Genomic DNA, 27,074 nt, shown 5'->3' with positions numbered 1-27,074 from the left:
TCTATTTTGCTAAGAAAATAAGAGTATCTGAAAGCATCTGGTTTACAGCATCTGAGAGAGGTAGAATCTTCCCCTGCAGAGGTAATTGTTAGCCCTCACGTACCTCTGTTGCTTTCTCCAGGCTCTGGCGTAGATCCAGCAATTCTTTATCGTGCTGCTCTTTAAGTTTGTCCATCTCTGTGTCATGGCTGGATACCTCTTCTTTAAGTGCTCCTTTCAAAGCTGTGAGCTCCCTCTCTCTCTTTCTCAAAATCTCTTCTTGTTGATCTTTTGCTATCAATACTTCTTGCAGATCCTGCTTCATTTGCATCAGCTCCTATAGCCCAAAATTAAACACAGCTGTGTGTCAAATAGCCCCTGTGGATGTTCTGTTTGTCTCACAGAAAGAAAGCACTTCAGCTCCCCAAGGACAACTTTGTTCCATATGACTGACATATTTCTTACAGCTTTTATTGTAAGCTGAAAATTTGCTCAACTCTAATATTATTAGAAGTATAACACATAGCTGATATTTTATATAATAGGTCAACATATCTGATGCTGCAAAACTATCAAAATATTTTAATGGTGTATGTTATGCCATCTGCAAATAATGCAGGAGTCACTCCTACGTTGTGCTTTCACTAGCAATGAGATAGATAAGACCAAAGATAAAGCATTTTCCCCCACTGCAAGAGAAACAAACTCAGTGATAATTCTTTGCTTTCTTTTCTGCTGGAAAGAATAAATAAAGTTGCTTCTTCAAGTGGTGAAGACAAAACAAGTGCTTCCCAATCAAGTCCATGTCTTCACACCCTTCCTCCTCCCACCAGGGCAACCCTAGAAGTCTTTCCCCACCACAAATCTCTAGGAAGGAACTGGAGAGTCAGTGAATCTGAAGACTAAAGATGCATACAAAAACACAGAATAACAGGAACAATCAGAAATGTAGCGCTTCAGGAATTCTCTGATTTGGTATTTCTCCAGCTGTGAGTAATTGTACTTTCAAAGACAATGCAGACTTCCCCTGCCCTGAAGGAGGATCAGGACATCTAAACCACTCCTGACACACATCACCTACTCTGCCATTAAAAGCCTACAATGGAAGGGATCCTACCATCATCCCAGGCAGCATCTTCCTCTGTTTAATTATCAGTATTAACTGAAACTTTCTAACATTTTCTTTAAATCTCTGGAGCTAAGTTTCTCATTTCTTACTCCATCTCCACACAACATAGAAAAATTGATCACTATCCCCTTTACAGCAACATTCTGTAAGATGTGTTTTTGACTCTTCCCTCACTTCTCCATTCAGATTGAAGTCCTTCTTCAAAGATAATGTTTTTCAGTACTATCATCATCATCATCATTTGTGATATTCCCCTACTTTTGTTCACCTTTCAATTACAGTGCCTGAGATTTAAGACACTCATTTAAGAGTAATCAAATCTCACCCATACAAAACAAGGTAGTTATTCTACTCAGCAGATCTTGCATGCAAACATCTTTAATATTTCTGCACTGATACTCTTACACATCCTTATCAACAAATTTAATAAGCTGTGTTCTCTATTTCATCATCAGTATATTAGTATAACCAGGGTTACAGCCAATTCCTCTTTCATCCCAAGGTGACAGAAACTCTGTAACTCTTTTGCTCCTCTCCAGACTCATCCCTTCTCTCCCTGGTCCCACCAATGGAAAGTAAATAATTTAGAGACTGCTTTGTTGAGTTCTTTTAATTTTTTTAGCTGAATCTCATCTGGCTTTGATAATATATAGATCTTTTTTAAACTGATCTTCCCTGCTCTTACCCCAGCTCCTAATTGCTAAAACTGAGATTATTATCTGGTAATAGTGGATAACTCACCTGTCTGTCAGCCATTAAGACATCTGACCTCCTGCTCCATAAAACAATGGTACTTACACTCTGTATTCCTTTTAGGGTTAATGTTGCTATCCTAACATGCTTTCTTAGGGCCCCTAATAATGCTACATTGCTTTGGTTAATAGCAGAGGAAAAGCCAAGGCATGGATTTCTGTATCTTAGTCTCCACTTTTCATGCAATTTTACTGATCCCCCTTCTGTTCTGATAGCTCCTAGCTTACCTCAATCAGAATCTCTTTCTCCCCTTCATCGGTGTGTTTGGCATTATCCAGTTCATCGTGCATCTCAGAGAGTTGGTCTTGAAGATCTCTGATCTCAGTCTGGTGTTTTTCCTGCTCCATCTTCACTTGAAAAAGCCTCATCAGTAAAAATCAGACAGGAGTTTTTTAATTTGTTGAAATACTAGTTTGTTCATTCAAGTACTAAAAAGACACACATTCCCATGTTGCCACCAAGAGAATGGGATAAAATGAGGCAGAAAAATTAAATGTCAGAGGGCTAAAAATGAGAATCTTCTAACCAGGTATTTAAGTGGGGAGTTGTATTTTATTTCAGACCTGGTACTTTAGTCATTGAACTGTTTCCACATTTCAAAGACTTGAACTATATATTTTGACCGTAAAATATTAAAAGCAATTTGCATTCAGGGGAAGATTATAAATTCAGCAATCTTTCTCTTCCTTCCAGATATTCTAAAGACATGACTCTTTTAAATGGTAGAAACATCTTCTACAGTAACAAATGTCACTTGTCTGGTTCCATCAACATATTCTGGAGACACAAGTACTTTTAATCTAAAAGGTTTATGAAAAGATAAAATTTCAATGATATCTTTGCTAGAATTAACTCACTCCTCCAGGTTTTGCCTGAGTTCCTTCTCATTTTCTTCCAGCTGCTTTTTTAAGGCTTCCTTTTCACATATACTTTGATCAAGCTGCAACTGAAGATCTTTCAGACTTGCTCGTGTAGCATCTCTCTCTTCTTTGGAATTTTGCTGATTCTGAATTTTATACACCAAAAGTTAGGCAAAATAATAGACAGCAGCTACATGATTAGTACAGTTTGTCTCTCAGTCTGTGTCTGTCTCACTGCAATAAACAGATTAACATTTACCTCAGTAGACACCTAAGAAGTGCATTGTGCATGTGTTTAACACTTTTATTCACTGCTCCAAACTCCTTTTCAAATTCTAAGAACAGATTTGTTACAAAGGGTAACAATGCTATGACCAACCACCCATTAGATAAAAATCTTCTGAAAAAGCACAGGTATATCCGGATTAAGAAGAATATGAAGCAAAAGGGATTCAAGCTGGAGGATTAGTTGTCACTTATTTTTAAAAGTGTATTTAAAATATTCAGAAACTTTATAACAATAAAGTGCTGTACCCTAATTTCCAGTTCCAGTTTTTTCTCTAACTCTTCCACTTTCCTTTCAAGTTCTGCTTTTTGTTCCACCAATACCTTTACTTCAGCCGAAGAATCCGAAACCTACAATTAAATAGAGACATTTATTCCCACAAAGCCAAGATGTTTTTTGAGAACAGTTTCTTTTTTAATCTAAAGCAAAACTACAGGCAAGACTAACAAAGCATGGCATCAACTGCCTGAGCTCACCAGGAATTTTTCACATGGGTCAGGCCAAGTTAAGATTTTCAAAGGAACCATGATTTGGTTTTCATAAAACTTCTTGGAAATTGCTCAAGGCATGTTGACAATAAAACAGAAAATATACAAACGTAAAGAAAAATTCAAATTAGGCAACATATGACTCAAATTATGTGTACTTTGGGCCAGTTTTACTGAGATATCACTAATTATGCAAAATGGACATCAAAGGAATGCTCATATGTTCAGACAGATTTTCAAATACATTTTTTGGGTAATTTCCTAGGATGTATTTTGCAAATAAATAATGCTGTCATTAATAGCAAAAGCTACACGAGTCTCTCATGCTATGTCTATCTCGCAGCAATCAAAAGATTAACATTTATCTCTGCAAATAAATTTTATCTTTACCCAAGAAATTTTATGTGAGCGTGCATAACATTTTTCTTCATTGCTCCAAACTCTTTCTCAAGTACTAAGAGATTTCCTAAAAAGGTTAACTGTGCTGTGAGCAACTACACTTAAAATCTTGTGAAAAAGCACATGTACATCTAGATTAAGAAGAATATGAAGAAAAAAAATTTTCGTTTTTACTAATTATACCCCAGGATAAAATAATAGACAATAAGCATTTAATCCTTCTCATGCTATCAAAATTAAGCCCTGTTCCTGAGGGACCACATGAATAGCCTAGTAAAAGTCACTACGGGGATTCAGATTCTTAAGGCCCTGTCTGAATACTGCACCACCTTGAAACAAGCCAAAGCAAATTAAAGATTTTTTTACCTGTGTCTTTCCAGCAGCTCTTGACTTTAAAGTCTGAATTTTCTCAAAAACCAAGTTCACTTTCCTCTTTGTTGCATCGTCATTATCAGGACTTCTAAAACAGACAGTACAAATAAGCAATGATATGATCAAAGTCACCATTTTGTTAACATAAACCAAATTCAGACTGTCCAATCTAATAAAAATCTCCACAGAACCCCCCAAAATACTACAAACAAATCAGAAATTATCTTAACTGTGATTTGCTAAAATCTTCAAAGAGAGGAGTTAAAAATTTGTATTCCAAATGTTTTCTAAAAAGCCAACCAAACAAAAAAGAGCACTGAACTCTTGAAGTGCAAATCTCTTCTGGAAGACTGTGACTGTGGAAAGACAGATATTCAGCATGTCTATTACTCAGACATATTGAAATAAGAAGTAGTTCTAGGTTTTAGAAGTCCTGACTACTGCACCGTAAAATAACACTTGAACATGTCCCAGAACCTGCTATATCAGGAATTAAAAGAAATTTAAATGCATTGTGTATTTTTAATTAATTTAACTTTCCTTTACATTTCAATAAGTTATCAGTAGAAAATACCAAGAGTTACAGGTGCAGAAAGTATTAAAAGCACAGAGGGTTTCTGTCAAACCTTAGGAAATAGCACTTCATTGTTGTTGTTGTTTAAAAAACCCAAAGGCTTAAATTCCATGAGGTATTATTTGAATTCTCCAACAACATCTATATTATACAAAGTTTATTCCAGATGTATTTAAAAGACAAACCATATTCTGATTGACAGGTTTCCAGTGCATTTAATCATATCCTGTACAACACTTTATGTAAGTCCTGGTATCCTGGGTATTTTGAGATCAGATAATGCCTTAGAGGACACAGCTGAGATACAGAATTGTGAAAGAGATGTTTCATTTAATTATAGCTTTCACTTTACTGTTTCACATTTCAAATGTAATAGAAGATAAATATTGAGAAAATGCAGTCTCTTATCCAAAAAGTTACATATGTTTACTGACCCTTCCTTAAGGTAATTGTAAAGAATCTGCTTAGCAGTCTCTTCATTTGTTTGCTGTGCAAGATCTTGCTGGCCCTTTAGGAGATCAGGAGTTGCCTAAAAGATAAAGATAAATTGTCAAAAGATAAAAATCCTGTGAGAGTTGTAAATACAAACAGTATAATTGGAATTCCCCATTCCACCCTATTAATGAAAACTTTTATGTGCTATGGACCTGAAGTTCTGAAAGATCCACTGGAGTTTTGCCTTACTGCAATAAGAAACCATACTTCACACCAAAAGAAAAAAGAAAACTTCATTTTGCATACATATCTTTTCATATTCTACTTTTGTGCATGTATGCTTAAGAATCTTGATATCTGTTCAGCCTCACCATCTTCCTTTACCCATACAAAAATCAGTTGTTTTACAAATCAGGTTTTCTATACTTACAACAACAACAAAAAATTATATTTACATTTCCCCAGAACAATCCCATTTGGAAGTATTGTACTATGGGAGTTTGTTCTAATGAAGACCAGAAAAATACACAATTAACAATAGGGCAGCTTTCATATGCAAAGTGCAAAGGATAGCTTAAAGAATGAGCTCAAAATTACCTGTATATTAGGGACAGATGAACATGTTTTTACAGAAATCTTCTTGGCTCCTGATTCAGGTGTAATTGCAATTCGGTTTGGCAACAACAAAGTAGAAGTTACTGTTTTAACTTCCTCTCTCTTACTCTGTCCTGGGAGTGTAGCTGATCTACCCACCAAGCTCTCTGTATCTGTTCCATTCTGTTTATGGTGTTGCAAAGAGCTGAAACTGCTGCTCTGGGCGTCTTTATTGGGCATTTGCAGTTTTCCAATACTTCGAGCAGAAATCTTTGTCTCTTTGGAAGGTGAGTTTTGATCTCTGGATAACTGCTTGTGAAGGCAAACTTTAGACGGTCTCAGCAAGTGCTCCGCTGACTTACCCAAGCTTTTACTGAATTCACCTAAATAATCTGAATTTACATCAACTCCTAATGACAAGGCACTATCAACGCTTCTTGATCTTTTACGGTCATCTGGATGAATTCTGTTCCTTTTTCCTGACCTGCCTCTTCTGTGAGCATCAACTCTCTTATCAAACTTTTCAATTAGCTGGTCTACTCCTGGAAGGGAACCAGTGTCAATATCACGACCAGTTCCCGGCAAGAATGGAATGTATCTCCTGTTTTCGTGGCGGTTCACGTTGTCCGCGTAGATGGCGTACTCTTGGTCATCCAGCAAAAATCTGTACAAGGAATTGGCAGAAGTAGGAGTGGCTGATGAGGACGAGGATCTTCGGGAGTCATTCAGTACTGGCCCAGTGGAATCTTGCCTGCGGAAGGGAAGAACATCTGGCCGTGGTTTCCTTGTCTCGGGATAAGCATTGGGACTAACACAGGGGGATCCTCCTGCGGGTGAAAATGTCTCTGAAACACACACGTCACTGGGGCTGAGCGTGCTACTGGGACAATCCTGCAGCTGCTTACTTGGATCTTCTACTGACCTGTTGAGATGCATTTTTTTTGAATTTGCTTTGGTTGACTCAGCAAGGTATGTATTTGTTTTTTGTAGAGACACTACTTTAGATGAGGAAATCCAAGGCTTTGCTTCAGTTTTTTCATCTGCAAAAGACTTAGATTTACTGCATACAGAAGACTGGTAATTATCCAAGTTCAAATTATTTTTTTCAGGATCATATGGCTGCAAAAGTTCAGGATGTCTTTGAAAATTCAACAAATTTGAGGATTTCATAGTTTCATCTTTAAAATCTGGCATTCCACTTTCCTTTTCATGGACATTGGTTATCTGCAGTTTTTTAGGCATAGAGGGTTGCACGTGCTGTGTTCCAGCAAATTTTGTATGTTCACTGGTTTTGTCCTCCAATTTAAAAGCAGTATTGGAGTCCACAGCAGGCTTGTGTACAGTCTGAGGAATGACCTGCTGCTCTTTTCCAGGAGGAGGAGGATTTTCTGGCAAACATCCTTCTGTATTGTTCAGTACTATGTAAGGATGTCCATCGATTCCTTGGACTCTAATGCTGACACCGTAAGACCCCGTCCTAGAATTTAGCGCATTTTTAGTTTTTTGAGTCTCTTCGCTTGCAAGTTCAAGAGTGACTTCATAGTCCTGCTGCATGTGCTTGAAACCAGCAAAATATGACTCCATGTCTATCAGAGGATTATATCTGAACAGGAGAAAAATTACAAAATTCTCATTGTTTTAAGCAAGTTAGATTGTTTCATTAATTACTTTCTCCTACCATTCAATGTGACGATGAAGACTAATGGCAATAACACAGGGAAATCAATATCCAAGCTCTATCAAGCCCAAAGCGAATACACTGAGGTACAAAGACAAATGTCAGACTGACACATTCTGATCAATGTCATGTCATTTTACAAATGTTACCTTCACAGAGTTTGTGCTCATTGCTTTGGAATCAAATTACTTTAAATATAAACAACTCTGTACAATTTTTTGAGTCAAAGCATGACTTCTGGGTATTTCCATTATATTTACTGAAAACTGTACCCTTCACAAACCAGTGATCATTTTAAAGCCAGCATTTAGTACCAGCCATATTAACATTTAAACATAAGCCCAGGAGACCAAAATACAACCAGGCAGTTTAAGGTTTTATGAGTTTCAGGTACCTAAAGCACTGCAAGGAAGGTCAACATCCTCATTCCTTTGAGTTGTGGTTTTTATGTACTTGGGTTTCAACATTTGTTTCTAATGACATCTTAAAATAAACATTTTCATTTATTATCTCATTGTCATCCCAAAGAATAACCTTTCTGACAGATTAATTTAACAATCTCCCAAATGCAAGCTTGTTCAAAAAAACTCCAGTTGCTATTTTAAAACAAGATACTTGCTGAGCAACAAAAATGGAAAAACACTGCTCATATTTCCAAGGCTGACAGTGCCTTTTTCAGATGCAACAGGAATGCTAACTCCAGCCTATATGTGCCAAAACTGTTTCAATCTAGAAAACAATAAATTCAGCCCTACCTGTGTTTTTAATGTTAAATGCCATTCTTTCTTTCTCTAACAGCTGGGTTTGCAGGCAGATTTACTTTAGCCTGTTGCAGATTATGAGCCAACTGTCTAAAGGCAGAGGCAGTACAGTGACAGTACGAGTGTGTCCATAAAAGAATGGAACACAGGACTGTGAGTCTGATACAAAACCTGGAGGGAATAAACTTTTGAACTGAGTTGGGGAGTTGAGTCATCACTGCGGCCTGACAAAGCCGCAAAGATCACTGAGCGATGGTAATCAGCAAGAGGAAACCAAAACAACAGGATGTCTCATGGAAAAACAACCCTCTGCAGCCAGTTTCACTCTCCTGTCTATCTCAGCAGGAACCACCTCCCTCAGATACTCCACTCAAGAGCAGAGTTCTCATTTCTTCCTGACAGCAAATGAAGAAGTTTGGCTCAATATTCATAGTACATTAATTTCTACCCAATTCTTCCTCCTAGCAGGAAAGCTCCCCTCAAAAACCTCTTCCTCTCTAAAAACCAACTCCAGCTCCTCCTCAGCAGCAGCCTTATAAACTGAAGTCTCACATGGCACATTCACGTGTGAGCCTTTGAGAGAAAGCCCAGATGTACACACAGTTGGTAGCACTCATCTGTAGTGGAGGAGTGTGTGAACATCTTTACTGAAAGCTCTCCACTCAACAATTCCAGCCAGATTAGAAATGCCACCAATACAAACCAAGGAGTATATGGAACTGCACACTACACTTTCAAGCTGTGTTAGCAGACCTATAAAAGGAGTAAAGTTTATCTGAATTTTTCAACAATGGCAACAACTAAAAAAATATAAAAAGAAGTCAATAAAAATAAACCTAAAAGCAAAAAAATAAAAATTATTTATATCAATCAGCATAAGGAACAAATAAGCAATACATTGCAATACAATTACAATGTTTGGGGGTGATTGCAAATGCAGTGCTTTCAAACTTGTTGCAAAGTTGCTAAAAATATTAAATAACCAGAAAAAAACCCCAAACATCCCTCATCCCCTCAAAAATAACCACAGAACACCAACTCCCCTACTATATAGGGGAAACAATATTTAGGTCAATAACCTACCTTAAATGAATATGTTTAATTTGTCTCTAAAACCATAGAGAAGTATGTGTATTTGTCTTCTTCACATGCATTGTACTAACAAAACTCTTAATTTTACTGTAGAAAAGGATAAAACCTTGTAGAAATAAAATAGCTAAACAAACAATTTTTTAAATAACACATTTTATCTTTCTGGAGCTGTGAAAAAAAAGATTACATTTATAAATTCCCATGGCATCAACAAGAAAACAAGACAGATGACCCTACTATTCAAATATTTGAAGGTTTTACATAGAATTTCTATTTTATAGCATGTCAAACTGCATTGTGTAACACTCACATGAACTACATAATATCAAATAGTTGTTTTACAATACACAATAAAGTGGTTTTGCAATTTTGTAAGCATTTTTAAATTAAAGAAAAAGCACTACTGGCTTTCATCACACACAGCCTTTCTGAGGAAATCCTGAAACTATGTTAATTGATTAATTACAGTTACAGTCATTCTCCTGCACACACATTGTACAGTCACATCTCAGGCTCTGCCAGGGTTACAGCAACAGAGCAGGATAAGAGGACTGAAGCTGTTCCTCTCCCATCTGTCTGCCCCACTCCTCTGACAGATGTCACCCTGTCAAAAATGAGAACATCTGGAACCTCTGCTGGCTCAGTACACACCTCAGCCCTGGAAAACTGCAGACTGGCACACTGGGGTAAATGAAATCAGCTCGTGCTCCGTGCTGTGACCGACCGAGATCCTGACATCTGATCCGTGCAGGAGCTGACAGCTGGGGCCCTGACAGCTCCAACTGCCCGCCTCTAATCTCCTCTAAGGCTGCTGAAGCCTCAAATGTTATGACAAAACAGTCTGTTTACTCTTCAGCTGATGAAAAGAGCTTGGATGGTTCAATGGCAGCTGGGAAGGCAATTTCCCTGTTTGTGTGGCTCTTTGTTACATACTTGTAGTTACTTAAAAAAATAAAGAAGCTTTTTTTTTGAAATAGAAAGTGATGTAAGTCCTAATTCCAGGTTTTCTACCAAAGTAATTCTTTAAATTTCAAACAATACTGTCTTGCTAGTAATTTTATTTGCTATCTCAGAGTTTACAAATACAATTTTGAGAAAACAGAAGCAATGACTCTATTGAAGTTTTAAATAGGTGAACAACTGTCATTCTGTTATGAAACCAGTTCCTATCTCCTATCTTGAAGTGTCATTACAACATCACATACAAATTAATCAGGATGTAAGAAAAGACTAGTTCAATAAATTATTTTCTTTTGAAAATATTCTAAAACAGACAATATAGTCAAGGACACACAATCATCAGCATCTTGCTATCAGGTCAGCAGGTAAGATACCACAGAATGATGGGATCACCTATTTTGTCAGCAGCATGGCCTTGGACTGCTTGAGGTGAGCAGAAAATTTCAAACTGATTTTGTATTTTAACTTCATTGTCAGGGATAGCAACCTTCAAAAACTTCTGTGAACAAGTAAACAAAACTGGCACTCAAAGCTGCTCAAGCCTGTCAGTTTTGAGATTTCTTCCTAAAATAAGACTTCATAAAGGTGCTTAAACAGTCATTTTAAAAACTGACTTCAGTGGCTTTGGAAGTCCCACATTTTGCCATTACTCAGAAATGGTTCCATTTTTCTGAACAACTTCTTTTTGCCAAAACCAGAAACTATGACATTTTTTGTTTATAAAGATAACTTGTCAGCAGAGGTTTTCATACCTGAAAATCCAATACTCTGCATGTTCTTCTGTAGCACTTTGTTGTACAGTGGTGATATGATACTCTACAAAGAACCACAGGATATGAACACTGAAGGTTTAAGAGGTCAAAACCTTTTTTTTAATTCCTTAAAAACATTTCCTTTCACAGCTACTTTATAGCTAGCTCCCAGGAGCTATGTGAGCCCTGCTCACAATAAAGAAAACCTCTGGCATGTGGAACCCTGGCTGCTGTCCCTGCAAACACGGGCAGAGAAGAGTTCCTTTGAGAAACATCCTCCTGGGCCAGACATGTCTCTGCCCTTCTTAACATTACAGCATCACAAAGGCATGGAATTGTCTCCACCACCCCTTCCAGTTCTTTAGCCAAATCTACAAGGCAGACTTATTCAGAAAAATTCCTTTCCCAATGCTGTTAAATGCCAAACTCTGCATGGGAAGCTTGCTCCCCTGTATCCTGCCCACACACCCTCATCACAAAGCACATCCCACCTTGTGCTCCAGCCTGTGAGCCAAGCACCTGCTCTGGACAGACAGACAGACAGTCCAGGCAGAGATGGTGACCACAGTGAGGGGACACACTGTCCATCCCACCAATGGAAATGTCCCCTGGCCTCCTGAAGGAGCCACACACCACCCTTCAAAGGTATTGCCTCCCATTACACATCTGCTCCTTGTGCACACATCCTGTGAGGGAATATGGAGGAAGAAAAGAGATCTGACTGTTTTATGGCACAAGGAGTCCTCCCTGGCTCCCTTAATGTCAGAAAACCAGGGACATCCAATATCACAATCCTGAGTCTCCTAAGACTGGATCACCTGAAGATTTTTCATTAAAGGAAGATGTGGGCATATCCCATTATCTCCTCTTTGGAGGAGAGAACTTTGAGAATTCTGAAAATTTTAAACTATTTCAGGCTAAATTACAAATTATATTTGGTTCTACGTAAATTATTTCCAAATTTTTATTGCCATAAGAAAAAAAAAATCCTCACGGCCCACATTATTTAACCAGTTGTCTTTTTTGAAAAAGCAGGATGTAACAATTTATGAATGTTTACTTCAGATATTGCACATGCACAGCAAAATGTCAGGAAGGAACTATAAAATTTGTTCTCCAGCCTTACATAACACTGAGCTTGCTCTCCAAGCTAAATAATGGATTCTCTGTGCAGCTGACTATTCAGAAAGTATCAGCAACATCACACAAAGTGAGTGTTAGGTCAATAATAAATGACAGTGTTATGGAAAAAGGACAGGAAAAAACTTTACGAGAGAAGAGGAAGGAAAACTTACATACTGTGAGGATAAAGAAAAGGAAACAGACAGGATAATTCATGGAAAGACCAAAACTGTAATGTTTTCACACTTGATGGAAAACATTCTCACAAACATGCCTTGCAAGTATGAGGGGAAACTTCATCATTGTCAATTGTACCTACAATTTGCTTCTGCCAAAGAAAAATGGGCCTGGGCTGCTGTCCCTTTTAGTCCGTGTGGAAGACAGCTCTGGAGAAGGATAAATTTATTTGATCTACTGCTTACAGAGAACAGAAGGGAGAAAAGTGCAATTTTAAAATTCTGGATATGGGATTGTGAAAAAAGACAGTAAAACTCATTTAACAGCAAAATGACAATATCCAGCAAGAGAAAGACATCTGAAAAAACTCTGCCATTTTCCAACAGATTCCTTATTTCCATTCAAGATTTTTTTCCTACTTGAGGTTTTTTTATCTATACAAAATTAATATAAATTTATAATTGAATGTAATTTAATTATAAATTAAATTATATTATATTACAAAATTATCTTAATTTTTATATTAAATTATAAAATTATATTTATAGCACATGTGGCAGTTACTCCTCCCAGTTGTTAGAAAGAAAATGATGTTATATATGTTATGTCATTACAGTATACAATGAAACTGTCACCTTTTGGTTTTCCCCTGCACTGTCTGTAAACTGCCACTCCCTATCTAGTGGTCAAAATTCAAAACTTTCAAAAGGTTTATAAAAAAGGATTTTCTACAATATATTGTGTCATTCTATACCTGCAGGCATCAGTGAGGGAAAAAAACCACTACTCAGATATTATTGTTGGCGTTTCTGATGTCAGCATCAAAGACCTACCTAAAATTTCTATCAATGAAATAAAAACCAAATATTCATCCCCTTTTAAACCAGCCCAAAAGCTTCATGTCCCATCTCCCTGCTTGTTGGAAGGAAAGATATGGTGACAAATTCTATACTTGAAAACAACCAGGAGTTCCTGTGAACCTAAGGCACACAGCATGTATTTTTCAAAACTCCATAGACCAGTGTTAGACTGCAAGGATTACACTTGGTATCACACAGACACAAGACCAAATCAAGGCATCTCTTCAGCATCCAAGACAGGGCTGACCCATCACTGCAGGCAGAATTAGCCTTACATATTTCATAAAAAGCCAGCAAATTCTATTCTTCCAAAAGCCATCTAAATTCCATTCTTCTCCATCTAAATGCACTTGGCAGCAGGTCCCCTGCACCCCTCAGCTCCAGCCCTCCCATGACGTGCATTAGTGACCGGTGCAGTGCAAAGGGACAGGAGCAGCTTTGAGCTGCTGATCCCCCCGTGCCTCCAGGGCTCTACACCCTACCCTGCACTGCTGCTGCAGGGAGACCCACAGCACGGCCACTCCAAGGTGTCACCCTGCCGTGCAGAACAGCAGCTGCTGGAGGAGCAGCCACGCAGCCACTCTGCCAGTGGGCCATGCAGCCTCCCTGGAGGGCAGGACTTGCTGCCCCCACACCAGAAGCCCTGGAGCTCTGTGCCTTCCATCAACATGACATGAGGTGGTTTCTTTCTCCTTTGACCAAGCTGTGATTAAGGATGGGAGTCATATAGCTTTGGGTGTATAATGAAGCGTGTAGTCCAGCCAGGAACACTGACTCAGAGAAATGCCTTTTTATAGGAAGTATTTCAACATTTCTCAATTAATTGTTTTCATTTTTCTTCTATGAAAAAATCCTCTCTCTTTTCTGATTTCAGATGGCAGTCTATAGATGACATGTTAGAACTTCCTGCAGGATGAAAATCCCAAATAATACTTTTCTTCCATAGCTGTTAGTGAAAGCCAACAGCCATGCTTCAGTTACTATGCATTACAGATATTATTTTATTAATTTCTCCCAAAATGCAGTACAGCAAAGTGGATGATCTTTGGGCTTGCTGTCTTAGAAAGGAGAATTTCAGTTTCAGTTCTACCCAAGTATTAAACAACCTCATTCAGACAGCCAACAAAACTAAACATTAGCAGTCACCTTTCCAAGGAGAGGAAGAGGCTGTATTTAATAAGGACTGTCAGCAGAAGGAACAATTAAAAGCAGTTAGAGCAAAAGATACTGTTCACTTCCTTACAGCTGGCTTCATACTCCCTCTGGCTGAAAAATGTTGTGTGTTTGAAATGTAAAACATCTTGCTAGTCCTATGAAAGTATGTGACAGATCAGCCAAATGCTTGAGCTGTGTGACAACTAGCAGGTTTTGTTGGCTTATTTGTTGGTTGGTTGTTGTTTTTTTCCAAATGAAAATCTGCTTCAATGGCTGTAAGTCAACAACAACATATTTTGGCAGATACTCAGGTCTCAAAAATTTTCAGAGTTTTATTGAAAACAAGGACATAATACGTATATCCAATTTTCTTTATTTGCTATGTATGAATTCATGTAATCATAATTTTACAGGATTTATCCCCAGAGGAAACAACACATGACCTGCTAACTTCACTTACTGAGTGCAAAGTAAAGTCTTAATTTTGTTTATGATGAAAATGCTAAGAAACCTCCAAATTTCTCATGTAATATTCTAAACTATCACCACTGCATTATATACTTTGTATCATTATTTAAGAGCTCTCTTTTTCTTTACTGAAGCAATGTTTCCAGATTTTCCCAAATCATAAGCAGAAGGGAATCAGAAACAAAAATCAAACACATTCAAAGTATACTAAACCAGAAGCCAACTTGTATCTGAAATACAGTTCCAAGAAACAAATCCATGTGATGAGCAGTGAGCAGTCCCAGGCCCTGCAGGCTGTGACAGTGCTTCAGTCCCTGGAGGGAGGTGGGGAGCTGCCCTTGTTAATTCAAGGTTCCTGTGTACAAACACCTGCCTGAGTGCATGTGTGCCACGCCACTCTTTCATCCCCCACACCAGCTCAGATAAAGCTCCTCAACAGGTTGGGGTTTGCCACTAACAGGATCCAGTTACTGAGGTTATCTTGTGAGTGTCTGACAGTACTGCACTACAATTAATATTTGCAAACTTCAAATACAAAAAGCAAGCAACAACAAAACCTTATAAATACTTATTTCAGAGTTGACTATATACACACAATACTCAATTTTCCCTCACTTTTCTTAAAAACTTGCAAAAAAAGTTAAAAACAAGAAAAAAAGTAATAAAGTCACCAAGAGGAAATCTTGTTATATATACTCTTCTACTTTATCAAATTCTTGATGCTTGTATCTTTATGTATTGACAGAAAATGTGGCTGGGAGACAGAAGGATACTCACAGATTCTAAAAGTGGTTTGTGATTTCAAATACAATAGCTGGTTTGCATCCAAACATCTGACATGAATACACTCACTCCACAAGAGATTCTGTGTTGTTTCATTACATTTTCCTCCAATTGTCAGTGTTAGAAACTGAATTCTGTTCCAAAGGAAATTATCTTAGTACATCCCAATGACATCATTATTGTTTAATTAGAAGAGTATCCTTTCAGAGGCTTGAGCAAAAAATCTCAGGTTTGTTAAGAGTCTCTTGGAAAGCCCTTCTCAAAGGAATGGACACAGCTAGGGCAACCTTTGTTAAGAAGTTCTACAAGTGCTTCAGGAACACTTATAAAATAATCTTACATAATAAATAATAAAAGGTTCCTATACTCCAAACATTTTTCCTTCACTTTAAATGTGACATTTCACTGGATGTTCTTCTCATTTTTCCCATGCAAAAACTATAATCTTGTCTACAAGAACTCCTTCTACAGCCACCCAACAGATGCAACTTGCATGACCTTGATTATATATGTGTAACTTATTCCTGAACAAAATTAATAATGAACTATGAGTACAGCTGCTTGCAAACACCAAGGGCTCACCAATATAAAGACAGAGTAGGGTTAATCTCTATGGAGATGCAAGTATTTAAGTACAAAATCTACATGTAAAATAGGCTGTAGGAGTCATATTTACACAGCTAACATAAGGCCACAGCTTCATGTGTATTCAAGCTAGTTATGCCTTCCATTTTTCTACTGTTAAACTTTGTCTTAATTACATTGTATTCCTTAAACACTTGGCTTCACACCCATCTAGTTTCTTTCAACTAACTCAGCCATGCATTTTCAAATTTAAATATGCAGTCAGAACTGCAGGCCCTGAGCCCAGGCCCCACCAGACAAGATGATATCATCACACTGTCTGAGAGACATGAGCTGAGTATAGAAGAGAGAGGCTCAAAATCTCCACAGAGCAAAGGAGCTTCATGGTGAGCTGGACTGAATCACTTAGAAGGGCTTACAAAGCCTGTGCAGCCAAAGTGACCTGGTGTGGGCCCTGCAAGCACAGGTTTAACCAGCCACCCTAACTGCCACACTTCTCACCTTCACACTGGAATTGCATAATTACCAGGGAAATGAGAGAGGTAGGGCTGCTTCTTTATGAAGCTTGAAGTGTTTGTGGAATTCTAATGTAACATTACAGGCCAATTGTTCTTGTAAATAAAGGCTGCTTCTGGTGAACACTTGCTCCCTGCATAGAACAGCTAATGGTGTGCAAATAAACGTATGAAGGCATACCCCAACCATCTTCAACAAGGCCAACAAAATATCCTGAGCTTGATTTACTCACTGAAAACACTCCCCCATCTCTATAGAAAAGCTTACATTTTACCCTACTTCTGCATGATGCTTATGTTGAAGTAGAATGCAAATAACTACCCCCTTTTGCACATCTTTATGAACATTAAATACACCTCCAACACTTCTTAGAGATTTATTTCAACAGAATTCAGAATAGGGTTAAAACATTCCTAAAGGTTGGTCATTACTTGCCAGGCTTCTGCAAGTGTGTATGAGGGTTTATATATGCACCCACAGAAACACATAAACACATGTGGGTATGACTGTGTAAGCATGGGCAGCCTAGACAATTCATCTCCTTTGCACACTGTATTTAGCTTTCATGTCCACATTTCAGCTACTTTTAAATGGTGCATGCAATGCACATGCAACTAAAGCATTATGAACTGCTGCAAGTGCCTGGAGTCAAACTATGGTCATGCTCAGGCTGCTGAGAGTCATATCTGAGTGGTCATGACTCCCTGCATGCCTGGGGACCCTCGCAGAAAGAGGCCACCATGGTAATCATTGCAGCACCTCCCAGTCTTACCAAGCTCCCTGGTGGTGTTTTGCAGTCAAAGTGCTTTCTGAGACATTTCCCCAATCACATTTATTCCTCATTGCTCTCTTTTTTTTAGCAAAATCAAGAAGAATGTGAAAAGTTATTACAGAATATTAATTTTAAATCTCATACTGTCAGCCTGGTTAATGAAACTCATAAATACAAAAGATGGACCAACCGAAATTAAAATATTTCATTTGCCTAAAAATTTAGAAGCATTCTTTGAAAAATGAAACTATATACCTAAAATGTCTGGCTATGAATCTTGCTATCCATTTCATTTCACATAAAATGAAAGGTTATAAGCCTACATTTGGATAAACTCCTCCAAGGAGGTTGCCAGCTGTGTTGGCAGAGATGGTAAAGATCAGAAAAAATACAGCGAGCTCTAATCCCAAACAGTGGCGACTCCATGACTACCACCCACTAAACCTTTAGCACATGCATTCTTAACATGTCCATTTTTGGGGGTTTAAGATTAAATTTTCATACTTGGTTACACTGAAAAGTATTACCATTTTGATTTAACACCATTCAGAGTCAAGGTCAAAGCAGCTTCTGAAATGTGTCCATGTTTCCAGATAAACATGCCTGGAATAAACACTCCATGGACACGTGAAACACCTTCCCTCACACATTAACCTGGTGAGTGAGTGAGTGGATTCTCCATTCTTCTGCCAGTTAAGAAGAGAAATAGCAAAACCCAACCAAAAATTTATTATATTTTTGCACATCCTTCCAACACATCATTCAAGATGCATTAAAAACAGAATTACCAAACCTAAGTTCAGGATGTGTCAAGCCTGTACCACCTTCCTCTGTGCACAGTTTGTTGAGACCTAGCAACAAAATCAGAGAAATTCTAACACCTTCATCTCATCCTGGCCATTCAAAACATGTGTTAATCTCAATCCTTACAAAGCCTGCCTCTGAATGGTATCACTGAACTGATCAGGTAGAAGATAACCTCCTCCTACCCCTAAAAAAAATAAGTGGGATAGATAGAAGAAACACAAATTTCTTAAGCCTGCTTTTTCTGAACACATTGGCAACAGGTTGCTGCAACATTTCTGATGCCATTCAGAGTTGCAGAGAGGGTGTAGAAGTGAAAAAAAAAGTCCTATTATTTCAGGGTTCATTGCTATTTCTCAGAAATCTATCAGTGACCAGGAATCTTTGCAGTTCCTTTCTATCAACATAGGTAGATGCTGCTATAGGCTGAATGTTGTTTTGCAGAATCAGGCTTGGGTGCTTGGTATTAATATACAGATTTCAGTTACCTCCACAGTAAAAAGGCTCCAATAATAATGACATCATCATCACTATGACTTCAAAAAGCAGAAATGGTAAAACAGCAGACTACAGAATGAAACTGTGATTGTCTACTTTTCTTTACACTTTTGCATCTGCAGAATTACTTGGTGTCAAAATACTTCAGTAGCTATTTTTAAATAAAAACCTGCCCACTATGATCCAGGCTGAATAAACTCATAGCACATATGTTCTTCTATTACTCCATGACAAAAGATTTAAAAATTCACATTTGAGGTCATGTCATTCCACCTGCACATTTCAGATGACGCTGCAGAACCCAGACAAACCAGTTTCACCAATACTCCCAGAATAATCAACTTCCTATTACACAATGTACACCAGAAGAAGGAACTGTCACCAATTCTTTTCTGCAGCTTTGTCATCCTTTTATTGAGGTAAAATTCCTTATACAGGACATCCTGTAGACTATTTCTGCAGAAAATTAAATTTCACATCTCCCATAAAAACCCTGCCAGGGGAACCTAAAGTGCGTTCTTAGACATTTTAGTAACGACAGTGAGATCTAATAATGCAATTAAAAGAAATTAAAATAAGCTGGTTTGCTTGGAGGCAACTCTAAGCAGTCTAGATTCATTAGATTTAAAAGCAAAATGTAACAAAGTCAGATAATGAGAATGAAATACAAAAACCCAAACAGTTGTGTGATACACTCATGGAGGAGCCAGGCTCTTGGAAATATCAACACAAATTCAGTAATCAGGGGGGGGTTGCAATAAAAGGCCCTTTTAGGCCTGTCACAACATTAGTTACCTTTGTAGGGTGTATTTGCATTTAGGTGGCGTTCAGAAACAGTTAATGTCAGTTGCAATTCAAGGTGTATGCAAACCAAGTAGCAATACTTTTCCTATGATTAACATATTTCAGAAACACCTCTAAGTTGTCAACACACATGTAAAAATATCAGTCACTTTATAGATGCTTCATTTGAAGCACTGCATTTTTTATCTCAGATTATTTTTTTAAAAAACATGAATATTAAACAAACTGTCCGGTAAAAACAACCATTTTCTCTTATGTGAACAACTATCTTAATATCCTAAGAGAATTTTAACAAAAACTAGAAGCACTGCTTTCCTATTTTACAGAGTCTTCTGTTTTAAAAATGCAGCTGTGTCTAGAAATTAATAACATAAAATAAAAAGCAGCTTAATTGCCTTCCATAATATGTCAAACTTCTAAAACATAGTGTTTACTACACTGTTAATCAAAGGCTTCAATACTCTATGAAAGTTTTCATTTCAATTTATAATTCTAAGATTGAGTCTTCCAAAAGAAAAGACTCAAGTTCAAACTAATTATTAAAAAAAACAACCAAACAAACAAAAACTTATAGCAACTTGTTACACTTTTACATTAATCATCAGTAACCACATGTGGCTTAGAACACAGTGTGAGCATAAGCAGATTTCTCCTGGGTCTAACATGAGAAAAAACCCAAGACAATTCAATGACATTTCTAGAAAATATAATTGCTAGCCAAACAAGTTCTTACACAGTACCTTCAAAAAGTAAACAGTAGCTTGGTTTTGCCACTTAAATTATATTTTTATGTAAGTTTTAAAGGTCTGTTAAAACAAGCTCTATAAAGAGATTTATAACTACAACACATCTGACATTTGTCAGCATAGGCATCAGACACTGAATCTATCAAGTTCCCATGGGAATACCAGAAGTCAGGACAGGGATAACACTTAGGGGATTTCTGACTCACCTACAGGATTTACTTCTAGGAGTCTGCACAAGATAAATACAGTGTAGATGTTCAGAAAAACAGAACAAATTTCAACAAGAAGTTTCCACTATTTCTATTCTGATAGTCATTCAACTTGCACTGCAATGTTTTTTTAAAAATAGCTGCATGCTAAAAAAAAAGGGAAAGATAAAATTCCCAACAATCGTTCTGTCAGCTGCTAATCTAATGCAAACTCACCACAGAAGTTTTATCGCAGCACTGATCTCCCCATAAAGTTGTCATCAAATTGGAAGGATATAAATTACATCAGATGCAAAGTTAATTGGAAGAAGAACAAATGGCAGAGCTGCCATTCTAAACTTTTCCCATGAAAAAGAACACACACAACGCGGACACACCCTTTCGCAAAAAATACGCTAATTCCCGGAATAAAAGGGAGATAAAGAAGTCAAGAGTGCCCTCTGCCCAGGAATGCCAGGAATCCCTGGAGGAATGCGTGCGAGCAGGCGGTCTGGGCGCCCCCGGGGGCTCCGGGCCCCGCCCGCCCACCTGGAAGCCAAGGCCGGCAGCGGCGCCTCCAGCTGCGGCACCGCAGCTCCGGGGCAGCCGCGGCCGGCCCCGCTCGGGGGGAAAACCCTCGCTCGTGACAACCGCAGAGCAAACGAAGAAGGACTCCGGGAGTCTGTTCTCCCGGCAGCTCCCGCTCAACCGCTGAGCTCGCCCGCCCCGGGGCGGCCGCGCTCCGCTCGCCAGCGCAGCCCCGAGGAGCGCCCGGGGGAAGCGCTGCCCCGGCACGGCCGGCGCTCCGCCAGCTCCCCGCGCGTCACCCGCCGGCCGTGCGGGGAGAGCCGCCGTGTTCTCGCCTCACGCCCGGGCGGGCCCGACGCCCTCGGCCTTTGGAAAGGCGCGTGTTTAACGGAGCTGAGGGCGCCTCGGCGCCGGGAGCCCCTGCCAGAGCCGCGGGCAGCAGCGCCTGCCGCACCGCACGGCGACGGCTCCCGTGCCCGCCGCGCTCCGGTCCGATTGTGCCACAGCCCACCGGCGCCGGCCATCGCGGCAGGGAAAAGCGGGCGACGCGGTGCCCCCCCTCAGCTCCCAGACCGCCCGCCGCCGTTCTCCTCACCCGTCCCGAGCCGCCTCTGTCCCGCAGGGGGATCCCCGCCAACTCTGCGCCGCTCTCTCCACCGCTCCGCCACCCGCGCTCGCCGCCGGAGATCAGCGCGCACTGCCCGCCCCCTCCAGCGGGGTAGGGGGCGCCGCAGCCGGGCCGGGCCGGGCCGGGCCGGGGAGGAGCCAGGCGGGGGGCGTCCCGCAGGTGAGCCCGGAGCTTCCCGCCGCTTCCCCGCCCGCCCGCGGCCTTTGCTCTCTCCCTGAGGGAGCGCGCGGCGCGCACGGGGCCCCCCGACGGGCACCTACAGCCGTGAACTGAGGGGAGGCCGCCCTGCCCCTCCTCAGCCAGGGCTGCGGCGAACCGCGCTGGGACGGACCGGGGTGGCCACAACAGCCCTCTGAAGAAGAAACCCAGCCCCAGGCCCGGGTACTGTCGGCTGAAGGCCGCCTGACAGTCGGGTTTGTTTTCCCTGGCCGTGTGGAGGCGGCTGGCGAGCCGCCCGCCCGGCGGGAAGGGCTGAGGCAGCACAGGGACCGGGCAGGGCGGGCGCGGCTCGCCGTGAGGAGGAGGTGAGGGAAGCGCAGAGAGCGGGGCTGCAGCGGGGCAGCGTGCCCGTGCTGCTCCCAGAGCGGCGTCACAGCACCTCGGGCACACCTTGGTGCCTCGGGCACTTCGGGTGATTTCCACACTGACTTCAGCTAGACTGGAAATATCACAAAGTTATTCCAGAGTATTCTACACATAGAGTGCGAACTGAAGTTCTGCCGTACTGCAGCATGTCTCTTTCCCTCATCCATCAGTGAAGGAAAGGTAGGTGAGGGTTCACAGCTGTCGTCCAAAAAAACCCAAAAAACAGTGTCTGCAACCATGTCACAAGAAATGGGCCTCAGACAGTTCCTTTCCATGCTTATTAAAGTTGTTCAAGGTTTGAACAACATTAACCAAGGGGCATAGTCAGAAGGAAGGTTCTACTGAATCTACAGGCAGAAAAAAACCACAACAAAATGTGATATATCCTTGCCTACAACAGAAAAATGCTGGGCAGTGAACATGAGAAGGAAAAATTTAGTATATGAGTCATGGAAGGCATGTCAAAGTTGTTCAACAGGAGGAGCATGGATAGGAACACATCCTCTCCTCAAATCCAACAGTGCTGGAGGTCACTGCTCAAATTTCTATCAGAGCTGCTCTGATGCCTGTTACATGTCTGTGAAAACAAGCCAAATTAGCAAAGACTACTGTGTATATATATATATGGAATTTTATATAATTGTATGGTTTTTCTGTAGAGAATGGCCCTGTCTTAATTAGAATGCATAAACAGAAGAGGTCCAACTGGAAAAGGCAGTGTTCCAAATACAACATCAGTATTAACACTGCTGGGACACTGTATCCAGCTTTGGGTTCTCTGTTGGGAAAAAAAAAGGTAAAGTTCTCACAAATCTACCCCAGAAAATTAAATGCATTCTAAGAGTTTTTAAAAATATATGTTTTGGTAGTATTACAAGTCAGTATTCCATAAGGAACTGTTGGGGCCTGGAAGAAACAGTCAAAAGCAAAACAATGAGCCAGTAGTGTCTGACAGCAACTGCTTGTGATAAAGTATATATTGATGGTTAATCAGCAGAAGGAGCTGTAAACTCTAGGAATTGCACAAATTATAAACAGCTCTAAGGAGGCAGCTAGTGAGGTGTTTGCAGACTACTGACAGTGTTTGCTTAGAGGATGGAAGTATTCAGTGGGACAGGGTCTGTAAAGACTTCTGTTGCATGTCTACATTAAGCACTAAGTTGATTCTCCCTCAAAATGGTTCTTGAGAAGAGAGTCATAGATGTATGGAGTTTTCTGCCCTTAGTATTAACAAAAAATATGTTCATGAGACAGAACAGCCCAAACTTGTGCTGCCATCTCATCTTTTACATACTTTGCCATTTAACATTTGCTTTTCATATGCATTTTTTTTCCACATAACTCCATAATCTTGCAACTGTTTAAGTAAAAGATGCATAGAGTTGGCTTAGCTCCTTTCCCTGTAGTTTTTGATAAAGTACACGAAGCTTTTACCCTTACCCTACCTGAAAATCTGGGAAACAATGAACAGAAAAGAAAGCAATTAAACTTCTTTTTTCCTCAGTTACATGAGTTGTGTGGCAACATTTCAGTTGAACTCACAGATATTGTACAGACATTTATAATGGCTGTATTTTATTACAATTAGAGTGTTAAGAAACATGCTGACAGTTTCTTCAGCCTCATACTGTCATTTGGTAAGATGTGAAGGAATTGCACTTAATAGAAAACAAAATGCTTAATTAAAGAGGTGTATACACCTATAATTTTCACATTGTTGTTAAAGGTTAATGAAGACTGTTAATCAATGATGTTGTACAATAATACATTTCCATTAAATTTAGCTGCCAACCAGAAAAAGAAAAAAAAAACCCATAAGAATAATTTCTTACTAAAACAACCAGTCTATGATGACTAGTCATTACTATATAGTCTATAATTAATTTTTTTTCATTATATACCTCTCAGGTAACAGCTTAGGAGACAATTCAGTTGCTATCTGTCATGCTCAGCATTAAACTGCTCAGGAAACCTTTCTCTTGTTCTGTACTGATTTTCAGAAAAATATGCCAAGGCATTTTTCTTTCTTTTATTTCTTTCTTTCATTTAACTTTATTTTTCTGTATCACAGATGAGGGAATGAAAAAAGAAAGAAAAAGGTGGGACAAGCACAATTGCTAAATTACTTGTATTGGCTGTGAGCATCCCAAACCAAAATTTTGACTGGATTTTCAAAAACTCTATCCTACACTTCTTGAGCCTTTGAGAGAAGTTTATTTTGAATCCTTGAGCCTTTAAACTACAGTTTTAATGAAATATTAAGTCAAACATTTTGTCAGGCAGTTTCTTACAGATCTTTGGCATATTCTGAGCATGAGTTTTACAAGTACTTAGTTATAGTAATGCTGCAAGCATGAGCTGTTCAGTAGGAGCCATAGTCCAGCTGTAATACTGCAGAAGTACAAGGCTATCCAGTGAGGTAAGAATTTTTTGAAGGAATGTATACAAACCCAGCAATAAGCTAAAATTGCACTGGGGACAGACTTAGGTCACATACAGAATATCATCTCTATGAGACTGCCATTTCCTTTCCCACCCCTCAGCCAGTTATTTTTCTTTTCCTTGCCTTTAAGTAAAGGTTTTGGTCCTTGTTTACAGAACTGGTTCGACACTTTGATTGATGGCTCTCTGTTCAGGCAGTGTATTATCAGGCACTTGTGAAACACAATACAAAATGGAGTTTGCAGCTCAAGCACAAACAAACAGGAATGCCCCAGCAGCCTGTGCTGTAGATGAATTCCAGCTGCTGCCTGCTCCAGCACACCTCAGGAGCTGAGCAGCTCTCCTGCATTGTGCAGTGAGTATCTGTGCTGACAGCCTGGTGTATGAGTGCTGTGCTTGGCTCCAGCAAGATGCACCTCGATCTCTGCTGTGGCCCTACACACTTCACTGAGTGTGGGCACTTCATTATAGTCCCCCACTGCCTTTCAGGAAAGAATCTAATCCAATAATCACAGTAGAAAGTAGGAGGGAAAAAGTCTGGTGTATAATCCCATTGAAGCACTGCTTCTGACTTATCCTTTACAATATATGTTGGAAATTTTCTTTATAATCAAATATTAGATGTCTGAAATAGCAGTTATACTTCTTACTACTATATTCAGTAAGCTACTAAATAGACATTTTTATCCATTTCTTATTTCAAGAAACACAATCTTAAAAATTCAGGTCTTTACTTTTAGAGAAAGAGATGAGGCATTTGAAGAAATGTAATGATGCACTCTTATCAGATGCTTTTTAATGTGTAATCTGTGCTTTTTCCTCAAATACAACTAACCCAAAAAGCAGGCCTTTCATTTTCTACCTTTCTTATATTCCCCACACCTCCCCCTTTTCACAGGGGACCTTCTCTCTCTCCTCTCTCTCTTCCTCCCTTCTTCCCCCCCTCTCCCCCTTTTTCCTGTTTGGGGGTAGCCCAATCTTTTACATTTCTCCCATTTCTCTCTTCTCCCACATGCAGCTGTCAAACACAGGGTACTGCTGACAGAACCCAGAGCACAGGGCTCTCTCTATCTCTAACCCTAGCATTCCATGGGCTCTAAAACAGCCTAAATAATCCTAGCCATATATTCAAGAACATATTTACATTGCAGGAGAATAAGACTTATTTAATAAAATGTAGAAAATGACAGATTAAATTGTAAAATGAGAGATTTAGATTTTCAGATCACTTAAACACTGGAAAACACTTTATATTAGCTAATGCATGGGAAGAAGAAACTTAGGAGATGAAGATTTAAACTGTAACTTATCTTCTGTAGAATTTAATTTCACCTTAGCTCAAGTTTACAAGTACTCTTCATGTTGAATATAAGACTGTACAATTATTAACCTTACTTAGGTGCACAGAAATCAAGAGTGAGATGAAGAGAAGATACCATTGACTTTAAAACCTTTTGAGGGAAAAATGCACACAACAGAAAGTTTGATCATAAGTAACATGATCGTTTCAATATTCATTTAAGAAAAAAATATGTAGTCAAGTAATTAAGTAAGTAATTAATACTGATATGAATTTAAGGTGAAGATTTTGGACACTGTTCAGCAGCTAGCCACAATGAGGGTTTCTGATCTCTTGTTCTCCTTGGGCAACTTTTGGCTAAATCCATGTTTTTTCCTTCACCTTAGTGACATAGTCTTGCTCCCACTAGACTCATCTTAGTAATCCTAGCAATGAAAAAAGTTTGTTTCCAGAAGGAGCCTGCAAAAAGCCTAAGTACCACCAAATGCATTAAACTTCCAGAAACCATTGTAGTCATTACCTGCTTGGCTGTGGTCTGTGCAGCCCTCCTTGGCCAAGCCCAGGCTGCTGGGATTTAGCTGTGCCCAGGCTGCAGCCACAAACTAATTTTTTAAGAGTAGCATAGTCTGAGCCTTTATTTCCACAAATACAGAGTGATTTGTTGGCATTGTCAATGTATTTATTTGAAGAAAGCCTAAAGGGTATATTGTTTCAGTCATTGCAGATGTAAATATTGATTCATTTATCACAGAAATAGTAATGTAGTAAATGAAATGGCTTCTATGCTCTTTATGCATGTAGCTCTTATTTATTTCAATAGAGAGGTGAAATGTTAAATTACATGGGTCTAAATCTAAGCATCACTATCCCAAGTAAAAATTAACTTTTTTTTTCTTATAGGCATGCATGGATGTCTTAGCAATTTCGGTTTGGGGTGGGTTTTTTCCTGCTTTTGGACAAAGATAAGGAAATGTTTGTGGGAGCCTAAAGCAGTTCCCGAT

General features: G+C 39.4%; 1 protein-coding gene across 5 annotated transcripts in view; it reads right to left on the bottom strand.

The window, feature by feature from the left end:
- Positions 1-21,930, bottom strand: part of CGNL1 (cingulin like 1) — a 56,124-nt gene extending 34,194 nt beyond the window's left edge. For 2 of the 5 annotated variants that reach the window (XM_054642144.2, XM_077185438.1), the window contains exons 1-8: positions 21,714-21,930; positions 5,873-7,472; positions 5,275-5,369; positions 4,261-4,354; positions 3,256-3,357; positions 2,719-2,867; positions 2,089-2,224; positions 104-316 (exon numbers count right to left, since the gene is read on the bottom strand). In XM_054642144.2, coding sequence (XP_054498119.2) covers positions 104-316; positions 2,089-2,224; positions 2,719-2,867; positions 3,256-3,357; positions 4,261-4,354; positions 5,275-5,369; positions 5,873-7,453 — 2,370 coding nt within the window. In that variant the 5' untranslated portion in view covers positions 7,454-7,472; positions 21,714-21,930. Of the gene's footprint in view, positions 1-103; positions 317-2,088; positions 2,225-2,718; positions 2,868-3,255; positions 3,358-4,260; positions 4,355-5,274; positions 5,370-5,872; positions 7,473-20,827; positions 20,974-21,139; positions 21,267-21,713 lie in introns of those variants that run through there. The other 3 variants (XM_054642143.2, XM_077185437.1, XM_077185436.1) reach the window with 3 other exon arrangements.
- Between the last annotated feature and the right edge of the window lie 5,144 nt (positions 21,931-27,074).

Source organism: Agelaius phoeniceus, chromosome 13, assembly GCF_051311805.1.
Source record: "Agelaius phoeniceus isolate bAgePho1 chromosome 13, bAgePho1.hap1, whole genome shotgun sequence".
Classification (NCBI taxonomy): Eukaryota; Metazoa; Chordata; class Aves; order Passeriformes; family Icteridae; genus Agelaius; species Agelaius phoeniceus.
This window is presented reverse-complemented; position numbering and strand designations above follow the sequence as displayed.